Source organism: Prionailurus viverrinus, chromosome D3, assembly GCF_022837055.1.
Source record: "Prionailurus viverrinus isolate Anna chromosome D3, UM_Priviv_1.0, whole genome shotgun sequence".
NCBI lineage: Eukaryota > Metazoa > Chordata > Mammalia > Carnivora > Felidae > Prionailurus > Prionailurus viverrinus.
The window spans coordinates 70496612-70519717 of record NC_062572.1 but is presented as its reverse complement, the minus strand read 5'-3'; the positions used below and the strand labels follow the sequence as shown (position 1 = coordinate 70519717).

The 23106-nt window shown below is 41.5% G+C and overlaps 1 protein-coding gene across 3 annotated transcripts in view; it reads left to right on the top strand.

The window, feature by feature from the left end:
• DYM (dymeclin) overlaps positions 1–23106 on the top strand; it is a 356068-nt gene that overhangs the window by 40785 nt on the left and 292177 nt on the right. For all 3 annotated transcript variants that reach the window (XM_047827558.1, XM_047827560.1, XM_047827559.1), the window contains exon 3: positions 18803–18855. In XM_047827558.1, coding sequence (XP_047683514.1) covers positions 18803–18855 — 53 coding nt within the window. The remainder of the gene's footprint in view (positions 1–18802; positions 18856–23106) is intronic.

The following is a 23106-nucleotide window of genomic DNA, read 5'->3' as shown; positions in this document are numbered from 1 at the left end:
CGGACCGCGAGATCGTGACCTGGCTGAAGTCGGACGCTCAACCAACTGCGCCACCCAGGCGCCCCAATAAACCACAATTTCTTTATCCATTCATCAGTTGATGGACATTTAGGCTCTTTCCATAATTTGGCTATTGTTGAGAGTGCTGCTATAAACATTGGGGTACAAGTGCCCCTCTGCATCAGTACTCCTGTATCCCTTGGGTAAATTCCTAGCAGTGCTATTGCTGGGTCATAGGGTAGGTCTATTTTTAATTTTTTCAGGAATATCCACACTGTTTTCCAGAGTGGCTGCACCAGTTTGCATTCCCACCAACAGTGCAAGAGGGTTCCCATTTCTCTACATCCTCTCCAGCATCCATAGTCTCCTGATTTGTTCATTTTAGCCACTCTGACTGGTGTGAGGTGATATCTGAGTGTGGTTTTGATTTGTATTTCCCTGATGAGGAGCGACGTTGAGCATCTTTTCATGTGTCTGTTGGCCATTGGATGTCTTCTTTAGAGAAGTGTCTATTCATGTTTTCTGCCCATTTCTTCAATGCATTATTTGCTTTTTGGGTGTGGAGTTTGGTGAGCTCTTTATAGATTTTGGATACTAGCCCTTTGTCCGATATGTCATTTGCAAATATCTTTTCCCATTCCGTTGGTTGCCTTTTAGTTTTGTTGGTTGTTTCCTTTGCTGTGCAGAAGCTTTTTATCTTGATGAGGTCCCGATAGTTCATTTTTGTTTTTAATTCCCTTGCCTTTGGGGATGTGTCAAGTATAAGCTCATTTTTTTGAATACCAGATAATGCATATTTACTTTTGGTACCTTTGTATACAGTGAAGCACAAAGAAGGAAAAAAAAGTAAAAATAATAGCAATCAGAAGTAACTATCATTAACATTTTGGTGTATATGCCATCAATTCTCTTGTTTAAAAATGTGTCATATTCTACATGTTCTTTCTTTAACTTACATTTTTTAAATGTTTGCTTATATATTTTGGAGAGTGAGAGAGAGAGAGGGAGCGGGGGAGGGACACAGAGAGAGGGAGAGAGAGGATCCCAAGCAGGCTCTGTGCTGTCAGCACAGAACCCCACAAGGGGCGCGATCTCACAACCGTGAGATCATAACCTGAGCCAAAATCAGAGAGTCAGAAACTTAATTGGCTGAGCCACCCAAGCGCCCCAACTTACATTTTCCTCACGTCAATGTTTTCCTACAGCATAGCTTATAAATGGATGTATGGTATTCTGTCTTATGGATGTATGTCAGTAATTTAACTAACATTGAACATTTTGGTTGTCTTTTTTTAAATTTTTTTATTTTTTAACGTTTATGTATTTTTGAGAGAGAGAGAGCATGAGCAGGGGAGGGGCAGAGAGAGAGGAAGACAGAATCCAAAGCAGGCTTCAAGCTCGGAGCTGTCAGCACAGAGCCCGACGTGGGGCTCGAACTCACCAACCCCGAGATCATGGCCTGAGGCGAAGTCTGACGCTTAACCGACTGAGCCACCCAGGCGCCCCTGGTTGTCTGGTTTTTGTCATTATATGTAAAACTATGATGAACTTCTTGTAGTCAAGTCTTTTTACATATCTGTAATTATATAAGTGGAGTGAGCTCTTAGTTGATTTGGTGGTAAAATTGTCTTTTTTTTTTTTTTAATCACACAAATCTTTCATTGTAGAGAAGTTAGAAAATATGAAAACAAGAGGGAAAATAGTCATGTATTTTCTTCACATAAAGAAAGCCACTGTTGATATTTGGTATATATTCTTCCATACTTTTTATAAAATTTTTTTTTCAACGTTTATTTTATTTTTGGGACAGAGAGAGACAGAGCATGAACGGGGGAGGGGCAGAGAGAGAGAGGGAGACACAGAATCGGAAACAGGCTCCAGGCTCTGAGCCATCAGCCCAGAGCCTGACGCGGGGCTCGAACTCACGGACCGCGAGATCGTGACCTGGCTGAAGTCGGATGCTTAACCGACTGCGCCACCCAGGCGCCCCACTTCCATACTTTTTATAATGCACATGCCTGTAGATAGACATGTGTATTTATATCTGTCTTTTTTTCTCCTACAAATATGGGATTATACTGTATTACTGTTATGCGACCAAAAAATTAATGTATTCTTTTTTTTTTTTTTTAAGGTTATTTATTTACTTTAAGAGAGTGAGCGAGTTGGGGAGGGGCAGAGAGAGAGAGGGAGAGAAAGAATTCCACACAGGCTCCATGTTATCAGTGCAGAGCCTGACCTGGGGCTCGATCTTAGGAATTGTGAGTCCATGGCCTGAGGTGAAACCAAGCATTGGACACTTAACTGACCAAGCCACCCAGGTGCCCCTGTATTTTTTTTTTTTTTTAAATTTTATTTTTAAGTAATCTCTACCCACCCAGTGTGGGGCTTGAACTCACAACCCTGAGATCAAGAGTCGCATGCTACACTGACTGAGCCAGCCAGATGCCCCAAATTAATATCTTCTATATGACATATTTCCTTTTCAGTAATTGTGAATTTTTAAAGTTTATTTATCAAAAAAATAGTTACTGAGTGCCCCGTCTTCATGAGGCACTGTTTTAAAGGCTGGAAGTCTTTCTGTGAACATGAGGAATGAAGTCCCTGCCCTCTTATAGTTTGTATTTTAGTGGAGGAGATGGGCAATACATAAAGAAATAAATACATAAAATCATTTCTGAAAATGCCAAGTGCAGTGAAGAAAAATAAGCAGAGCAAAGTCGCGGAGAGTGACAGAATGGGAGCAAATACAAGCAAGAGATTTCTTTAGATAGAGGGTCTCTGGGGAAGCAGCATTTAAGTAGAGACAGTAGCGAAACCAGGGACTGAGCGATGCAAATGAAAGACTATTCCAGGTAGAGGGAACGGCAGGTACCAGCATGCACCTGCCGCAGGAGGAAGTCCTACATGTCAGTGGAATGGCAGGAGGCAGAACAGTTAGCAGGGAAACATGGGACTTTGGCCACGTTCGAGACTTTTTATGTTGCATGGTATTCCAGAGACGAGCACATTTTACTGCTGGCATTTGAGAGGGGAGTCTAGTCTGTTACGACTTACTAACTCTTCTATACTACAGAAAGATTTTACTCACATAGTCTGATTTCTTATGGTAAAATTTACATAACGTGAAATTTACTATTGCAGTTGTTTCTGAGTGTGCGATTCAGTCAAGTACATTCCCAGTGTTGTATGGTCACCACCAGCATATGTTTCCAGAACTCTTTCATCATCTCAGGCGGAAACTGAGTACCAATTAAATCCTAATCCCCCATTGCCCCTTTCCCAGCCCCTGGTAACTTCTGTTGTACTTTCTGTCTCTGTGAATTTGCCTCTTTGAGGTACTTCTTATAAGTGCAACCGTATAACATTTGTCATTTCATGTCTGGCTTCTTTCACTTTCATCCACGTGGCACGTGTCAGAATTTCCTTTTTAGCTTGAATAATGTCCATTTTATGTACATACCATATCGTATTTTCTTAATTAATTAACTTTTTTATTTTAGAGAGAACACAAGCAGGGGAGAGGGGCAGAGAGAGAGAGATAGAGAATCCCAAGCCCACGCTCAGTGCAGAGCCCGATGTGGGGCCTGATCCCACAACCCTGAGATGGTGACCTGAGCCGAAACCAAGAGTCAGATGCTCGCCTGACTGAGCCACCCAGGTGCCCCATCACATCATGTTTATTTGAACTTCAGTTTGTTGTACTTACATATTCTTTTTAAAAAGGTCTCCATTTTGGGGGCACCTGGATGGCCGAGTTGGTTGAGTGTCTGACTTCGGCTCAGATCATGATCTCACAGTTTGTGGGTTCAAGCCCCACGTCGGGCCCTGCACTGACAGTGTGGAGCCTGCTTTGGACTCTGTGTCTCCTTCTCTCTCTGCCCCTTACCTGCTCACGCGTGCATGCTCTCACTCTCTCTCTCTCTCTCAAAAAAAAAAAAAAAAAAATTAAAAAACATAAAAATAAATGTTTTCCATTTCTGTTCAGCATTGTTAGGTTCCAGTCACCACTGTGATTGTTTTTTTGTTTTTTGTTTTTCCAGGGATCCCTCTTACATTATAAGAAACTATGTACATTCAGCCAAGAGACTCGGCTAACGTACACGTCATCATTCATTTAGCAGTGGTTTATTGCACACGTACTGCGTGGCCAGGTGCTGGGCTTGTTGCCTTAGGTGCCTGTCCATGTGTAGATCACTTGTCAGGTCTGTGAGGTTGGGTCTGCACGTGAGACACTGAGACCTCGGGGTTGTCCAGGCTCACATGGCTCGAGGCTGACGGGAACCAGGTTTACACCCAGTTTCTGTAGCTCCAGAGCTGGATTCTGTGGGCCCTCATGGTACACAGTCTCCATTTGGAAGCAGAATCGCAGACGAATTCACATAATGGTGAAAGAGCTACAACATCAAATTGTATGACGATCTTGGAGCACAGAATCGCCAGATCATCTGTTCACATCTTGGAGCACTTTCAAAGCACAGTAGGTCACAATAACAGGTACTTTATGTCTGAGGGCCGTTACATACAATGTAATTGTGAGGATTGCATTGTTTACAGCATGGGTAGGCTGTCCCCCATTTAGCCTGGCCTTGAGTGGAGTGTGACTTCCTCCTGTTTGCAGTGAGCTGCCTGAATGATCCTTCCTCGGAGTTTCTTGATGTTCCCTCAGCTGAGAAACAGGAAGAGAGTCTTTTATTTGAATTAGGTCACATGGTTTTAACTGACAGAAACAATTCAGTGATTGCAACATTTTTTTTTTTTCCTTTCAATTTTTGATGCCTGTGTCCGCTGCTGTGCCTTTATTCCCTTCGGCATGCTTGCTGTTCAGTTTCATTAGCTGTTTCAAGTTGAAGCCGTCTGCTCTGCTGTTGGTGTAGTTGAATGGTGACCAGGGTCACATACTCGGTGTTTCGCGAAGGGAATATATAACTTGAGACTTCTTTTGGCACCTTATTTTCTCCCGTCGAGGGGCCGAAAGGTCAGTTTTCACATCTTGAGTCAAAACCTTTATTTCCCGTTCTTTCATTTATCCCCTTCTATGCAAGATCACTTTAGAAGATGCGTGAGTTTGCCCGGGGCTGATGATTTCTCCCTCAGACTAAAAGTGGGAATGGGGGCAGTAGAACTAGCCTTGTTTAAAACATGAAAATGAGGGGCAAGTGCATTTTACTGCGAGGACTCCCTTCCTTCCTTTCCCCGCTGTGTTGGGTAGCATCTGGATTTTCAAGTCATTTTTTTCTGTCACTTTCTTGAGAAAATAAAGACAGTATTATCCTGCATGGTGGCTGCTGAAACTGTGACATTTTAATAGTTACGCTTCCTTTCACTGTGGCAGTTGAATGGCAACATATAGGATTCTCTGTGGATCCCATGAATCTAAACACCTTTTAGGTCCTGCTTGGCGCATTCAAAATTGCTATCATAAATTTATATGCAGTTTTTAGCCTTTGGCTTTTTCCTATGAATAGGCCCTTTTGAAACATTCCCTTTCCCATAGTTGAACCAGTGAATGGGCTGATTCTAGTTAGTTTTGTGAATGATTTCTGCAATTTTCTCTTTGCTAAGGGAAAGAAAAGTCTTTAGGAATGCTTCCATACTTTGCTGAATGGTTACTTGTTTATTTACTCAGGTTGTGTTTTAAACTGGCAAAACATTACATATTTGTCAGAGTGTGTGTGCTGTGGGCTGAAAGAGATAGTATCAATATAATGTCAATTTTGAAATCATTTTGTGGCAAAATCCTCAGTGAAAGGGACATAAGCATTTTCAGTTTCTTTTTTGAACCTCATGATTATAGTTTGATTGTTCAGAAATCTATATATAATTTACCCCAACAGCTTTCTGTCCATCAGCCTTTCATTAAATATGATTTGAACTATGAATTTGTCATCTGTCATTATTGAGATTCATGAGATGGGTGTGCTTAAAAGTGAAATAAAACCAGTCTAAATTGCTGAAAGCTGTGAATTAGGGAATATATAATTTAAAAATTTAGCTTCCTGACCAAAGTATAGTTTATGATTTCTAACAGTTACAAAAAAGTCCCATCTGACATCCTTCCACTTTCCTTATTAGACTTAAAACTTTCTGTTTCCTTTAGTTTCTTACCATTCACATAAGCTTTACATGATTTTAATCATAACATACGATTTTTGTGCTGGATAATACGTGTGTGGCACAAGTTGTTTTAGGTATGTATAGAAATTCCAAGTAGTTAGTGGGAGTGTTTTAGATTGATGTCCTGTGGGTTTACTGTAATAAAAAAGCTAAATACTATTCATATTGTAAGAATATTAGATATAAGATGTGTTTATTCCTACATTGTGATCTTGGGCAAGCTACTTGGCTTCTCTGTTTCTGTTGCCTATAAAATGAGAATACTCCTGTTTTGTCAGGCAGCTTCTTGGGGTTTTGGAAAGCAATCAAGTGAAATGACCATGGTGAGACAACTTTGAGTAGTTTCTAGGTCTATACACATTGCAAATTCTAATCAGCAAATTTATTTGCATATCAACAATTAATATGCTAAAGTCCTTAAACATGCTTCTTTTGTAGAAGTTTTTTTTTTTAAATATTACTTTCCCCCTTTTTTTTTTTTTTTTAGTTTATTTATTTTGAGAGACAAAGAGGGCACAAGCAGGGGAGGGGCAGAAAGGGGGAGGGAGGGAGGGAGGGAGGGAGGGAGAGAGAATCCCAAGCAGGCTCCACACCGTCCACACAGAGCCCGATGTGGGGCTCAAACCCAGGAACCGTGAGATCATGACCTGAGCCGAAATCAAGAGTTGGACGCTTAACTGACTGAGCCACCCAGGCACCCCTCTTTTGTAGACATTAAACAACGCTTGTCCTAAAACTTCTCCATCGTTGAAGTACTTTGTTTAAAATACAACATGAAAGTCCGTTTAACCTCCATTTTAGCCAAACAGCCGAAATTCTAAATTAGTGGAGTTCAAATTAATGAAGTCACATTTTTAGTTAAAAAAATATTTTTCGGGGCGCCTGGGTGGCGCAGTCGGTTAAGCGTCCGACTTCAGCCAGGTCACGAACTCGCGGTCCGTGAGTTCGAGCCCCGCGTCGGGCTCTGGGCTGATGGCTCAGAGCCTGGAGCCTGTTTCCGATTCTGTGTCTCCCTCTCTCTCTGCCCCTCCCCCGTTCATGCTCTGTCTCTCTCTGTCCCAAAAATAAATAAACGTTGGAAAAAAAAAAAATTAAAAAAAAAATATTTTTCTCTGTAGTGTAAAAACTTAAAAAAAAAAAAAAAACCCTTGCTTTTATGTGGGAACCCACATACTTCTGTATTTGAGAGTATGGTAAGACTGTGTTTAGGTTGCAGTGTTGTTTTACAACCAACTGGTAATCTCTTTTCTAAGATCGTGTTTATTCAACCTTTTTTTCTTGCTTTAATCCCCGAGGGCCAGCACCATGGCCTGGCAGCATCCATTGGTACCTCTTATGTTACTCAAAATCCAGAGTGTGGCCGGATGAAGGATGACACAGATGGGTTGGTAGAAAAGAGAAGGAAGAGTCGGGGGCATTGTGGAGGGGGAGCCACATTGGATCGTAGAAACCACCTGAGGGCCACAGACAGGTCCTTCCGGTGGGTGTTCTTGGCCCCATGACACAGGTCACAGGTCAGCTCAGTCATCAGCCTAAATGCGCTGCCCCTGGGAGCTGCAGTGGTGAGTGTTTTGCTTGGCAGCCATAGCCTGGCTGACCTCGTACACCAGCTGACTAAAATATGGTGGTAAATAACTCTTCCATATTTTCATGTGTGACAATTAACAGGAAGAGGTATTTGGTTTATTAGATGACCCTTTTTATATATTTATTTTGGTTGCAGAACCTTGAATTCTTGAACTACAGGCCTCATTTGAAATTGGCTTTTTTTTCCCCTGCCAACCAATGTTCTTTCTTGTTTATCGGTCAGTTGTGGAAACCGCTCTCCGTCTCGCAGTGGCACTGTGTTGGTGAATGCAGGGACGTGTACCCTCACACCGAGCTCTGGCCCTTTTGTTCTTTCATTTACCAGCTAATGTCGGGATCTCGGTGAGGTGGTTGTGGAGAGCAGATACCTAACCATCAGGGACAAGGTCACTTCGTGACCTGTCACTTCGTGAATTACGGCTGAAGATATTTGGAGATATTTTCTGTATAAGTGGCTGATATGGTTGATTATTTTTATAATGAAAAAAATAGCCACAGTTTTTGTTGTTGTTGTTGTTGAATGTTTATTTATTTTTGAGAGAGAGGGACAGAGTGAGAGCAGGGGAGGGGCAGAGAGAGAGAGAGACACAGAACCCGAAGCGGGCTCCAGCCTCCGAGCTGTCGGCACAGAGCCCGTCGCGGGGCTCGAACTCACAAACCGCGAGATCGTGACCTGAGCTGAAGTCAGATGCTCAACCGACTGAGCCACCCAGGTGCCCCCAAAATATCCACAGTTTTTTACTTAATATTTGCTAATATTTTTCTTTTTCTATCACAGCTGAACATTTCTTCTCCTTCCTGTTCTCCTTCTCCTTCGCCTCCTAATTTTTTTAAAGATTTTTATTTTTAAGCAATCTCTACACCCAGTGTGGGGCTTGAACTTAAACCTCGAGGTCAAGAGTTGCGTGCTCTACTAACTGAGCCAGCCAGCCAGACGCCCCACATCTGAACATTTCCGTATCCCTTTCACTGTACCATTTTGAAGTTACAGCCAGAGTTCTTTGTCAGAGGATCATAACTTCACAGTTTAAATCCAAAGAAGTCGTAAACTCTCTATACAGCAGTTCTTGATGTACCCCCATGTTATTTAATACAAAAATTGACTTCCTGGTATGATGAAAGAACTTAGGTGGTGTTGAATAGAATTTGCTTTGAATTTACAGTGGCATGATAATAATTTACCAGACATCACATCCTTAATGAATTCCTCCCAGTAGACCATTTTAGAGGGGAAAAAATTCAATGTGATAAAGGCTCTTAGCTTGCTTTTGGTCAACATATGCTTATCTGAGTATTAGGATCACTGGATTTGGTGTTAAAAGATCTGGGCTAGTAATTTTGCAAATTTAGGAATATGTGTGAGTTTATAAGCCACAGTTATGTGTTTTTAGTGGGTGGTAATTGGTGAAATCTTTCTACAGTGTAATATGCAATATTCATCAGAACAGAAGGGTTCATTGGCCTACCAACTGCACTTCTGGAGTTTATGTTAAGGAGATAATTGGACATGTTCAGAAGAATGTGTAGAAAGATACATGTATAAAGACAGTCATAGCAATGTTTATGAAAGAAAATTGCTAACAATCTAAATGTTCATGAGTAAGGAAATTCGATAAAAAAAATAAAAATAATGCATCTGCACACTGTAACATTACAGTCCTTAAAAATGATCATATGTTTATAGAAAGGGGAAGAGATTCACAGCATATTAAGTGGTTAAAGCCAGTTATGAAAAAAAGCTCATATATAGTGTAATCTATTCAAGCAAAGTTGTGTTTAAGTGTGTATTTTAAAAATGTGTATATTTGTATAATTCTTGTATAGGTTTGTGTAGCTTTATGTTTATGATCCAGTTTTTAAAATTTGTTATTTTAAAATAATTACAGATGCATAGGAGGTTGCTAAAAATGTTCAGGGAGGTCTCTTGCATTCTTCACTCACCTCCCCCAGCGGTAACAATTCACATAACTACGGTTCAGTGCCAAAGCCAGGAAACTGACATTGGTACAATCCACAAAGGTGCTCGGGATTTCAGCAATTCTATATATGCACTCACTTGCGTGTGTATCTATAGCTCTATACAGTTTTTATCACATGTGTAGACTCGTATTACCACTGCCACAGTCAAGATGCTCACCTCTTTCATCCCAACAGGGCTCCCTGTGCTTTGCCTTTATAGCCACACTCATCACCCTGCCCCCTCATCGCTAACTCCTGGTAGCCACTGATCAGTTTTCAATCTCTGTTATTTTGTTATTTCAAGAAAGTTATGTAAATGGCATAATACAATATTAAACATTTTGAGATTGACTCTTTTCACTCAGGATAGTCTTGAGACCCATTCAAGTTAGTCTGTATATCCGTAGTTCATTTTTATTGCTTTTTATTGCTGAGTAGTAGCCTATGTTGTGTATGTACCATAGTTTGTTTAAACAATGACCCATTGGAGGACATTTGGATTGTTTCCAGTTTTTTGCAAGTTGAGGTTTCTTTTTAAAAAAATGTATTATCATTATTTTAAATTTATTTTTTTAATGTTTTTATTTATTTTTGAGAGAAAGATAGTGCACATGGGGGAGGGGCAGAGAGAGAGGGAGACAGAGGATCCGAAGCGGGATCTGTGCTGACAGCAGTGAGCCCCATGTGGGGCTTGAACCCATGAACTGCGAGATCACGACCTGAGGCAAAGTCAGACGCTTAACCGACTGAGCCACTCAGGCGCCTCAGAATTTATTTTTCATTGAAGTACAGTTGATGTCATATTGTTGGTTTTAGGTATACAGCATAGTGAGGTGATAAACAAAATACTCACCATGGTAAGTGCAGTTACCGGGTGCATAATTGGTTTTGTACAAAACTGCCAAACTGTTTTCTCATGGCTACATCATTTTACATGTGATCTTTGTTTCTCTTCATCTTTGCCGGCCTTTGGTGTTGTCACTTGTTTTTTTTTAAGCAGCACTGATAGGTGTGCATGTCTTTAGCATGGTTCAGTTTTGCAATAAAAAAAATAAAAACCATTCTCTTAAAAAAAGAAAAATTGGGGCGCCTGGGTGGCTCAGTCGGTTAAGCATCTGACTTCGGCTCAGGTCATGATCTCGCGGTCTGTGACTTCAAGTTGGGTGTTGGGCTCTGTGCTGACAGCTCAGAGCCCAGACCCTGCTTTAGCTTCTGTGTCTCCCTCTCTCTCTGCCCCTCCCCTGTTTGTGCTCTCTCTCTCTCCCTCCCTCTCCCTCCCTCTCTCTCTCTCTCTCTCTCTCTCTCTCTCAAAAATAAATAAATGTTAAGAAAAAAAGAAAAACTACCTAGGTAAGCCTGTTCTGCCACTTATTAGAAGTTGCTTAATATTGATTGAGGAGTTTCCTAGGTGAATAAGGACTGTTGATTTCCTTGGCACTCCACTGGGGTTGTTCTTCTATGGTAGAACACTAGTGTATAAATAAAATCAAAGCCACTCACCTATCCTTGTTTGACACAACAAGTATAAAACTACTTCAGAAATTGCTGAATTTTGTTTTATACTTCCCTTCTGTGCCATGGCGGGGAAGACTGGCAAATTACTTGTAAGGCGTGGTAAGGAATAATATATGCAAATTTGATATTTTAATACACATGGTTTTGTTGTCATGGTGGGTTAGGAGACTTCTGTTGAGCTCTGTGCCGAGCACTTTCCATACCTTGCCGTTTATTCCTTACAACTATCCTGCGAGATGGTGGTATCTTTCTCTCCGTTCTACAGACGAGGAAACCGAGACTCTCTCAGAGTAACTTTGATATTGCTTATATATACCAAGTGACTTTGGTATAAGCTTATACCAATAGGAAACAAGGAAGCTGGCACTTAAATACGTGGCTTCAAAATATGTACTCTTCCCATTATGCATGTACATTGCTTTCATTAACAGGCCACATGATTGGAAATTCAAGTGCCGGTGTGTGTGAGTTTGGTAACTGATGGGAACACTTAAGTTGAGAGGTGGTATACCTGATGCAAAAGGATTGAAAATGACCGGCCTGTGAATCTAGTGGCGACAGAGGCCTTCTGTGTTCTTCCTGTTGGTGTTCCTTCCCAGCGCTCCAATTTGGTATATCGTTTTAGCGGAATTAAACTAAAATTTTTAAGCGTTATGCACTTGACTGTGTTCTCCTTTAGTCACAGTTAAGTTAGTGATTTATCTATGTTTGCTGGCCCAACACTTGGCCTCACTGGCTAATTGCAGTGTTGTTGTGAGTGCACGATTAGGCTTCTCACGCGTCACCAGAGGCATTAGGGTTATTCTTTTTTTTTTTTTTTTTTTTTTTGTCTAAAAGTCTCAAGATGGTTGTAGTCATTTTACTGTTGTACACTTGGCTACCTTGGCTGCTGCTCTAAGAGTTCGCTGTGTTTTTGATTCTGTGCTCAGTAGCTTCCCATTGAATGCAGGATGAAATCCAAACTCCCTAACGCGACATGGAGGTTCTTCACTCTCCTTCTCTGCCGTGCCACTCTTCGGTGCTGCCTACGCTTCGTAGCTATTTCACTTGGTTTTGCTGTATGTTAGTACATTCCGCAGAGGCGGCGTAGAGCGTGTGGACGATCTGAGACGTAACCTGGCAGTCATTGAGCTGTGTTACCGGTACTCACTGGGGAATTTTGTCTCAGAAGCTCTCCCCCAAGCGTGTGGAGAGTGTGAGGTTGCAGTCGGTAAGGGTTCTCCTTAGGGAGATTCTCTTCATGAGAATCAAAGGAAGGAAGAAAGGGAGCAGAAATGGCAGTTGTGATGTTTAAGAACTTGCCTGTGGTTGTGAAAATTTTAGTAAGTGCTTCATTGCCGAATTATCTTCAGGGAAGTCCAGTGAAGGTTCTTAAAACTGGGAAAATTGGGGCGCCTGGGTGGCGCAGTCGGTTAAGCGTCCGACTTCAGCCAGGTCACGATCTCGCGGTCCGTGAGTTCGAGCCCCGCGTCGGGCTCTGGGCTGATGGCTCAGAGCCTGGAGCCTGTTTCCGATTCTGTGTCTCCCTCTCTCTCTGCCCCTCCCCCGTTCATGCTCTGTCTCTCTCTGTCCCAAAAATAAATAAACGTTGAAAAAAAAAATTAAAAAAAAAAAACAAACTGGGAAAATCCCTGGAGCAGTTACATGTTTTCTTGTGATGCGTGAGTGTAATTCTTGGGACTGTCTCTCCACGGCCATAGGCCTCGTTGTTTAGCGTGTCACCGGCAACCTGGAGACTCCCGTGACTCCCATGTGTTGCCGCCGGAGTAGTGGCCCAGGCCCAAGCATGAGGAGTGTGATACCTTATCACATAGAAGGATGGCCGCAGACAGAGCCGCACCTGATCGTCGGATCAGTATGGGTGTTTGTCTAGAGTTTACTTCATTTAGCGAAAGTTTGATGACTGGTTTTAAGTATTTCTCCTTAATCTCCCGTCATTGACATTTAAAATATCGACCTGGGGGTTGTGGAGTTTAAGATACTCTGTGTGGTACTAATGTATTGAACCTGTACTGGTGTAGATATTTGCTGCCCTCTCGCCGCCTTTTTGCACGCTCCCAGTGCCCCAAATTCGCCTTCAGAAACGACATTCGGTTTCTAATTGTAATTGTCTTGGAAACATTGGCATGTTTTGCAGCACCATTTTACTTTTATTTACTGCAAATGATGATTTGTCAGTTGCCTGGTGCCAGAACATCTGAGTTCATTTGTTTAACTAAAACAGCCCCGTGCATCGATGCCTATAACGCACAGCAACAGTTACCAGCCACCCCAGTCGCTTACCACCTCATTTTGGCTCTGAATCAAGCAAGTGAGAAAGAAGATCATTCCTAAAATGTTCCAAGAAGTTTAGAAAATGGGGAGGGTGGAGGGATGAGAGGAAGGGGGATTCTAGTAGAACAGTCGGCGTGTTGCTTTTGGCAGGGGTGTGCCTGGCTGGTTTTCTTTGCGGAAGAAAGTAACGCTTCAGGGTGCGGAGACCACAGCGTGTGCACTACGACAGCAGAGCTCTGTGGATCTTTGATTTACTAGGTCATTACTCAAGTGTTCCGGCCGAACCACGGCACCAGGCGCGGCCGGTGAATGAGACACGTTCCCTCTTCTCTTGTTGCTCATACTCTCGGCGTTGGAGACGCTTCCGACCCGAGGTGGCGATTGTTGAGGTGGTGGCAGTGAAACGGGACTCTTCCAGGTCGTTCCGTGTGTGGGGGGACCCAGGCCTGATGGGCCTGATCACAGGATGGCAGGTGCTGGCTGGCTTAACCACCAGAGGGGGCTTTCCAAGAGACGTGGGGGTGGGATAATTCCCAGCTTTCCTTATCTCTTCATCCAAGAAATCAGACTGCTTCGAAAGGATACATTTTTTCCACACCTGGAATTAAATAAGTATTTAAAAACAGTTTAATAAAATTTAAACTTCGGGGCAGGCCTTGCCTTGAGGGCTGGAGAGTGTGAAGTGTTTCTTGAGGAACAAGGGGAAGTAATGAACTTTGTCCTCTGATGAAGTATCTGACGATGGCATTCATTCACTCAGTACATTTTTATTATGTGCCTGCTTTGTACCAGGCTGGGAACGCCGTGATGAGCAAGGAGTCCACAATCCTGGAGTGGAGCGGGGCACAGACAAAGAAATGGGCAATGTTGCTACCGAGTACTCGGTTTTATAAGTGGGTGCTTTGGGGGCTGAAACCGGGCTCCTCACCTGGTCTTAGACGATCAAAGATTTCCCGGAGGAAGAGATATCCAAACCAGCCTCGCTAACAGATGTTGAATTGATCCTTTTTTCAGGCTAATATTGTATTAAAAATAAAATCAGAACCCTGTTTTGGGAACATCCAATACCCTTCTGTTGAGAACAGGTTAAAGAACTGAACTCTATGCTCCAGCCATCTAGTACCTACTTTTCTAGTCTTGTAGTTTGCCATTCTCCAGTGTAGACGAACCTCTGCTTTCCAGAACGTGCCAGGCTCTCTGTGATGATTTGCATGCGCTGTCAGTCGTGTCTGGAAAGCCCTCTCCTGATGTCTGCCAGACTGAGTTCTCTTGTGGTTACTTCCTCCAGGATGCCTTCCTTGACTGCTCCTAGGGTAGGTTGGGTGCACCTCTTAGGACCTTACATACAGGGCTGGGCTTGATCTTGGTGTTTTCCCCCCAACCCCCCCACCCCACCAAATAGTCTAGCTGCTTCTTTATTCCTCCGTGTAACCTGGGGGCTGAGACAGCATCTTTCATGGAACCCAGCATGTCCTGAGCGCCCAGGCAGTGTTTGCTGAATGAACAAGCTTAGAAGGTCTTAAAGGCTGTAGCCACATGTATATAATTGAAGTTCTTGGTTCCATCCAGTTTTAAGAGAGTGTTATTGACTGAGGAAAGTCGAAACACCACCGAAACAGATTTTATGCGTGTGGTCTAGTTATTAACCTCATAAAGCTATTTACAGTCTTTTGCATTTATACCTCTTTACTTTTATTTTTTTGCCTGAGTAACCAATAAACTGAGTAATTCATAGTTTCTACTTCTTGCCAACAAGTGTATATTATTAAATCTGACCACAGTGATTTATTAATAAGAACTCTTTTGGTTATTAACAAGAATCAATTTGATTTGACATATGGCAGAAAGAGGGGCATATGTGATGAAGAGACAGGGATGTCTCATTGAATCCAAGATCAAGAACACAGACAGGCTTTGGGAAGAGCTGGCCCCAAGAATTGGAAGGCCAGCAGGAATCCTTTAATTGCTCTGTTCATCTCTGCTTCTTTCCTCAAATCTCTTTTATTCATTTTCTCTATTTTCTTACTAACTTGCTTTCTCTGCTTCTCAGTGGATAGAGGATGGTTTCCTGTAACTCTCAGCTTCGCAGCCATATTCTAGTTGTATGGAAAACCTTCCTTTCCGTTCCAGTTCCAGATTCCCCAGACATTCCAAATGTCTGTCTCTGATCGAGTCAGCAGTGGCCAGGGAGTGGGGTCTTGCTGAACAAGCCTGTCTGGCTCTCCTCACCCCTGGGGGGGAGGGGGGATGGGGACATCAGGCTGACAGACACTGTGAGGTGGGCAGACCTGAAAACTATTTTTGTAAATAAAAATACAGTGATAAAGCCCAGAGACCCACAAATGCTTTATTATAGCATTATTTCTAGGTTATTTTGGCTAAAAAAACCTCCAATGAGAAACTTAGAGATTTAACTTTGACAAGATATTTATCTTTTTGAATGTGAGTATAACTTGAGATTCTTTAAAAAAATAATTTTTCTAATGTTTATTTTTCAGAGAAAGAGAGCATGAGTGGAGGTAGGGAGGTCGTGAGTGAAGGCGGGGGGGGCGGGGTGCGCAGAGAGAGAGGGAGGCACAGAATCCGAAGCAGGCTCCAGGCTCCGAGCTGTCAGCACAGAGCCTAACATGGGGCTCAAACTCATGAGCCGTGAGATCATGACCTGAGCCAAAGTCGGACGCCCAACCGACCGAGCCACCCAGGCGCCCCTATAACTTGAGAATCTTAAGGTAATGGCATGTTTGCTGCAGTAGTGAGTGGGTTCCAGCTTTGTGCGTGTGTATAATACTTATAATTCTTAGACGTGACACTGCCTTCCGTTGTCAGGAGACAGGTTCCGGAGCAGCTCTCCTGCAAATACAATGTGAGACACAGGTCATTTAAAGTTTTCCAACAGCCACATTAGAGAAGTGAAGCAGGTGAAATCAGTCTTAATAATACATTTCGTATGTATCTATGTGTACATAAAAAGAGGGTTTATAGCTTCTGCTTATCAGAAGAGGTTGTCATGGGGCGCCTGGGTGGCTCAGCCGGTTAAACGACCGACTCTGGATTTCGGCTCAGGTCAGGATCTCACGGTCCCTGAGATTGAGCCCTGTGTCGGGCTCTCTGCTGACAGCGTGGAGCCTGCTTGGGATTCTTTCTCTCCCTCTCTCTCTCCGCCCCGTCCCCACTCACTCCCTCTCATGCTCTCGAAATAAATATTAAAAAAAAAAAAAAAAAAGAAGAGGTTGTCATGGGATTTAAATGTACTAATAAATTTTAAAGTGCTTTGAAAAATATAACATAAAGCATTATTTTAATTAACCGGGGGAGGGGGGAACCCACTACATTTTGGAATCAGTAATAGCGATCATTTATTAGGTTTTACTCTGTGCCAGATACTGTTCCAAGCACTTCATAACATATTATGTAATTTAATGATAACGCTGTCTTTTGGAGCAGGTACAATTATTTATCATCTCTGTTTTATATAGAAGGAAACTAAGACATAAAGGGTTAAGAAATTAGTCCAAAGTCACGTAGCTGGTAAGTAGTTGAGCTGGAATTGGAATGCACTTTTTTTTTTTTTTTAATTGTGGCAAAACACAACATAACATTGATCACCTTAACCATTTTTAAGTGTGTGCTTCTGTGACATTAAATACACTCGCGTTGTTGTTTGACCCACCATCCGTCTCCAGAACTTTTCATCTTCCCAGACTGAAACCCGACTCATTAAACACTAACTCCCCATTCCCCCCGCCTTCAACGCCACTAGCTGCCGTTCTTTCTGTCTCTACGAATCTGACTACTCCAGGGGCCTTCTATAAGTGGAATCATACAGTATTTCTTTTTTTGCGGCTGGTTTGTGTCACTCAGCGTAATGTCTTCAAGGTTCATCTGTGTTGTAGCACGTGTTAGAATTTCTTTCCTTTTTAAGGCTGAATGATGTTACACTGTATGAATGTACCACATTTTGTACCGTGATTCACCCATTGATGGACATTTTGATTGTTTCTGCTTTTGGCTGTTATGAGTGATGGTGAATGTGATGTGCAGATATCAGGTTGAGTCCCTGCTTTCGGTCCTTTTTGGGTATCTGTATACCCAGAAATGGAATTGCTGGATCACGCAGTAATTTTATATTTAACGTTTTGCTGAATTGCCATACTCTGTTTCAAAGCACCAGCACCATTTTATATAATGCACGAAGGTCCCCATTTCTCTATATCTCCTCCAACACTTAACCTTCTCTCTCTCCTTTTTTTTTTTTTTTAAGTAGCCATTTTAATAGGTGTGAAAGCAGTATCTCGTTGTGGTTTTGATTTGCATTTCCCTGATGAATCGTGTTGTTGCACATCTTTTTATATACCTATTGCCTTTTGTATGTCTTCTTTGGAGAAATGTCTCTTTAAAGTTTTGCCCATTTTTAAATTGAGTTGTTTGGTTTTTTGTTGAGTCAGAGGTTTTTGTTTTTGTTTTCGTATATTCTGGATATCAGTCTCTTATCAGATAGATGACTTGCAAACATTTTCTCCCATTCTGCTGTGTTGGCTTTTCACCCTGAGATAGTATCCTTTGATACGCAAAAGCTTTTCATTTTGATAAAGTCAAACTTACATATTTTTTTCTTTTAATGTCTGTGTTTTTGGTATCATATCCAAGAAATCATTGCCTAATCCAGTGTCATAAAACTTTCCCCTGTGTTTTTCTCCGAGTTTTATGTCTGTTTCTGTCTGTGCCTCCTGTCTCCGTGTCACTCATATCTATCTCTGTGTGTTTCTGTTTTTCTTTGTTTATAAATTATTGAAGCGTATGTATGTGTTCTCGTGCTTTTCTTGCCTTGTTTCTTCCTTTATTTGTTGATCTATTTAAAGGTATTGCAGGTATCATGAGACTTCATGTTTCTCCTAAAAATAATGGCATTTTTTTCAAATAACTCTAACCCCATGATTGGTACTCTCTGAGTACATTTTCTAATTATGTCGAAAACAGAAGCTTAACTTCATTTTGTCTTTTTATTTTTTTTTTAATGTTTTTATTTATTTTGAGAGACCAAGTGTAAGCGGGGGAGGGGCAGAGAGAGAGGGAGACACAGAATCTGAAGCAGGCTCCAGGCTCCGAGCTGTCAGCACAGAGCCCGACTTGGGGCTTGAACCCACAAAATGAGATCATGACCTGAGCTGGAGTCAGATATTTAACCAACTGAGCCACCCAATAAAATTTGTGATTTTATTGTTTATCATGGTACATCCTATTTTCCTTCTAAATTGTTTTTCTCCTCTTTATTTTATTTATTCCTTTAACTGGTCAGTGTGTACCTATTTAGCACTGTAGTTATTAATTACCTTTTCTTCTCTCCCTCCAGCACCGAGCTGAAGCTCTTGGAGGAAGCAACTGTTTCAGTCTGCAGGTCTTTAGGTAAGGGGCAAAATGAGTGAGTGAGTGAGTGTGAGTGTGTGTGTGTGTGTGTGTGTGTGTGTGTGTGTGTATGGGTGGCATTTATTTAAAAATTTCTGTTACAAGTTTTGGTAGTGTAATATGAATTAAATTAATGAAGTGATATATTCTGGATGATTATATTTAGTAATATTTACTCCTGTTCATGGTGCTCATTGGGGCCGCTAGAAGGTACCATTTGGTCAAGAGCAGCAAGACACATGCTTGCTCACTTGCCGTGGTGGTAATAGACTCTCCTAAACCACAGACTGTTTTAGCTTGTTTTGTTTGGTGTTTAATTGAGGAATAGTTGGACAGTGTTAACATTAGCTTCAGGTGTATAACATAGTGATTTGATCTTGATTTGACATTTGTATATGTTACAAAATGCTCATCATAATAAGTCTAGTTACCATCTGTCATCATACACAGTTATAATAGTATTACTGACTGTATTTCTTATGCTGGACTTGATCATCTCTGCGACTTACTTCTTTTATAATTGGAAGTTTGTACCTCTTAATCCCCTTTACCTGTTTCACCCATTCCACCCCCCGCCCTACCTGTCAGCCACCACTTTGTTCTCTATATTTATGAGTCTGTTTTGTTTGTTTTTTCTTTTTTTTTTTTGATTCCACATATAAGTGAAATGACACAGTATTGGTGTTTCTCAGAGTTTTCACTTAGCACAGTACCCTCTGGGTCTATCCATGTTGCCACCAATGGCAAGACTTCATTCTTACTTATGGTGGAGTAATACTCCCTTGTATGTATATATCACCTCTGCTTTATCCATTCATCTATCGACGGACACCTGGGTTGTTTCCATGCCTTCACTATTGTAGATGATGCTGCCGTGAACCTGGGGCCACGTAGGTCTTTTGAAGTTCATGTTTTCATTTTCTTCAGATAAAGGCTAGAAAGAGTTGCGTCATAGGGTAGTTCTATTTTTCATCTGTTGAGGAACCTCCATACTGTTTTCCACAGTGCCTGCCCCAGTTTGCATTCCCACCAACAGTGCAAGAGGGTTCCCGTTTCTCCCCATCTTCACCCACACTCGTTATTTCTTGTCTTTTTGATTTTAGTCACTCTGAAAGGTGTGAGGTGATACCTAATTGTCGTTTGGATTTGCATTTCCCTGATGATGAGTGATACTGAGCATCCTTTCATGTGTCTGTTGGCCATCTGTATGTCTTCTTTGGGAAAATGTCTGTTCAAGTCCTCAGCCTATTTTTATTTAATTTTTTTTTAATGTTTGTTTATTTTTGAGAGGGAGAGAGATAGTGTGAGCAGGGGAGGGGCAGAGAGAGAGGGAGACACAGAATCTGAAACAGGCTCCAGGCTCTGAGCTGTCAGCACAGAGCCCAATGTGGGGCTCGAACTCATGAATCGTGAGGTCATGGCCCGAGCCGAAGTCAAACACTTAAGCGACTGAGCCACCCAGGTGCCCCCCTCGGCCTATTTTTTAATCAGATGTGGGATTTTTTGGTGTTGAGTTGTATGAATTCTTTACATATTTTGAATATGAACTTTTTTTTAAAAAAGATTTTATTTTCAAGTAATCTCTACACCCAACATGGGGCTCGAACTTACAACCTTGCGGTCAAGAGTCACGTGGTACACCAGCTGAGCCAGCCAGACACCCCTTGAATATTAACTTCTTATTGAATACGTCATTTGCAGATCTCTTCTGCCATTCATTAGGTTGCCTTCTCATTTTGTTCATGGTTTCCTTTGCTGTGCAGAAGCTTTTTAGTTTGATGTAGTCCCACTTGTTTATTTTTGCTTTTGTTGCCCTTGCCTGAGGAGACAGATCCAAAAAATATTGCTAAGACTGAATTCCAAATTTACTGCCTATGTATTTTTTAAGAGTTTTATGGTTTCAGGTCTTACATGTAGGTCTTTAATCCATTTCAAATTTATTTTTGTATATGGTTTAAGAAAGTGGTTACTGGAGAGGAAGTCTGAAGATCGTAATTTTTTTTTTTTTGCTTCTTTGTTTATTACACTTTTTTCATTAACCATTATGATTAAGTGTTTCTCATTATACTTTTTTCTTTTTGATTTTGCCTGAAATTTGATGAGGTTTTTTTTTATTGGCTTATTAAAGTCTTTTCAGTTCCAAAGTTTTCTTTAGTTATGGTTTTGATTTTCCTTGTGTTTGGGTTTCTTCTCCCCCAACTTAGGATCACCGGTTAACAGTCAGCTTGGACTGTTTTTGCTTTCGGTATCTTTCTTTTTCCTTTTTTTAAATGTAATTTTATCATAATTAATATAATTTTATTAATATAATTTTAATATAATTTCTTTAAAATTTTTTTTAATGTTTATTTATTTTTGAGACAGAGAGAGACAGAGCATGAATGGGGGGAGGGTCAGAGAGAGAGGCAGACACAGAATCTGAAACAGGCTCCAGGCTCTGAGCTGTCAGCACAGAGCCCGACGCAGGGCTCGAACCCACAGACCGTGAGATCATGACCTGAGCCGAAGTCGGACACATAACCGACTGAGCCACCCAGGCGCCCCTATAATTTCTTTTTTAAATAAAATTTCTTTTTCAAATTAATTTATTTTTCAGAGAGAGGGGGGCACAAGCGAGTGAGGGGCAGAGAGTGAGGGTGAGAGAGAATCCTACACATGCTCTGCACTGTCAGTGTGGAGCTTGAAGTGGGGCTCGAGTTCAACCAATGTGGGGCTCAAACTCAAAAACTGTGAGATCATGACCTGACTTGAAGTCAGAAGTTTAACTGACTGAGCCACCCAGGTGTCCCTGTATCTTCTTTTTCTTCATCATCTTTCTTTTCTTGAGTTTCCTCCTTTATGTCTTTGATTATGTGATTTTGATTAAGTGATTATGTCTTTGATTAAGTGATTATGTAACTTTGATTAAGTGATTATGTCTTTGATTCAGTTTTGTAAAGATTCTAGTGCATCTTTTATTTCATTTTTAGTTTGTTTTTAATCATTCTTTGTTTTTTTCTGGATGTCAGACTACTCTTTTCATTATACTCCTTTTTCCCAGGGGCTTTCTGGGTTTTTTTTTCTTCTTTCTTTCTTTTTAATTTTTTTATAAAATTTTTTAACATTTATTTATTTTTGAGAGACAGAGAGGGAGGGAGACACAGAATCTGAAGCAGGCTTCAGTCTCTGAACTGTCAGCACAGAGCCTGACACGGGGCTCAAACCCACGCACCGCGAGATCATGACCTGAACTGAAGTCAGATGCATAACCAACTGAGCCACCCAGGGGTCCCTCTTTCTTTCTTTCTTTCTTTCTTTCTTTCTTTCTTTCTTTCTTTCTTTCTTTCATAGACGTTTGAGGTGGCTCAGTTGGTTAAGTGTCTGACTTTTGATTTCAGCTCAGGTCATGATCTCAGGGTCGTGAGATTGAGTCCCATGTTGGACTCTGTGCTGAGTGTGAAGCCTGCTTGGGATTCTCTCTGCCCTTCCCTCCCTCTCCTTGCCCCTACCATTCCCCTGCCCACTCTCTCTCTCAAAATAAATAAACATAAAAAAAAAAATAGTCAATTTTCTCTTCTTCCACTGATGATGCTTGTTACTCAAATTTGTTTGATAGTTTATTTATTTATTGTTTTAAGGCTTATTTGTTTTTAAGAGAGACTGAGCACAAGTGGGGGAGGAGCAGAGAGAGAGAGGGAGACACAGAATCCGAAGCAGGCTCCAGGCTCTGAGCTTCAGCACAGAGCCTGAAGTGGAACTCGAACTCGTGAACCATGAGATGATGACCTGAGCCTAATTCGGACACTCAGCCGACTGAGTCACCCAGGCGCCCCCTTGTTTGACAGTTTTGATTCAGTTCTTCCTCTGAAGGTTTACCATAGCCTGTTCCTTACTCTGTTGTTACTGTTTTGTTTTTCCTTATTCATGAAACTAGCAAATATTTATTGAGCACCTACTATATTATAGGCTCTATTCTGTATACTGTGCTATATATTGCATAATATATTCCATATTCTGGCGCAAAAGACTGACCTAGATTCCTGACCTCATGGCACTGTCTCATTAGGGGAATCAGACCAGAAATAAACAGACCTACTTTCATATGCTGTGTCTCTTCAGAAAACTAAAGCAGGGTAGACACACGGAGAGTACCCATGTAGGTATGTTGTTTGCTGTCAGAGAGGGTGTAAATACACCTTGTTACTAACCTTGTTCCTTGTGTGGATCCTGTAGGTGCTTGTTGAATCTGCTATTATTTAAGCTTGAAGGCAG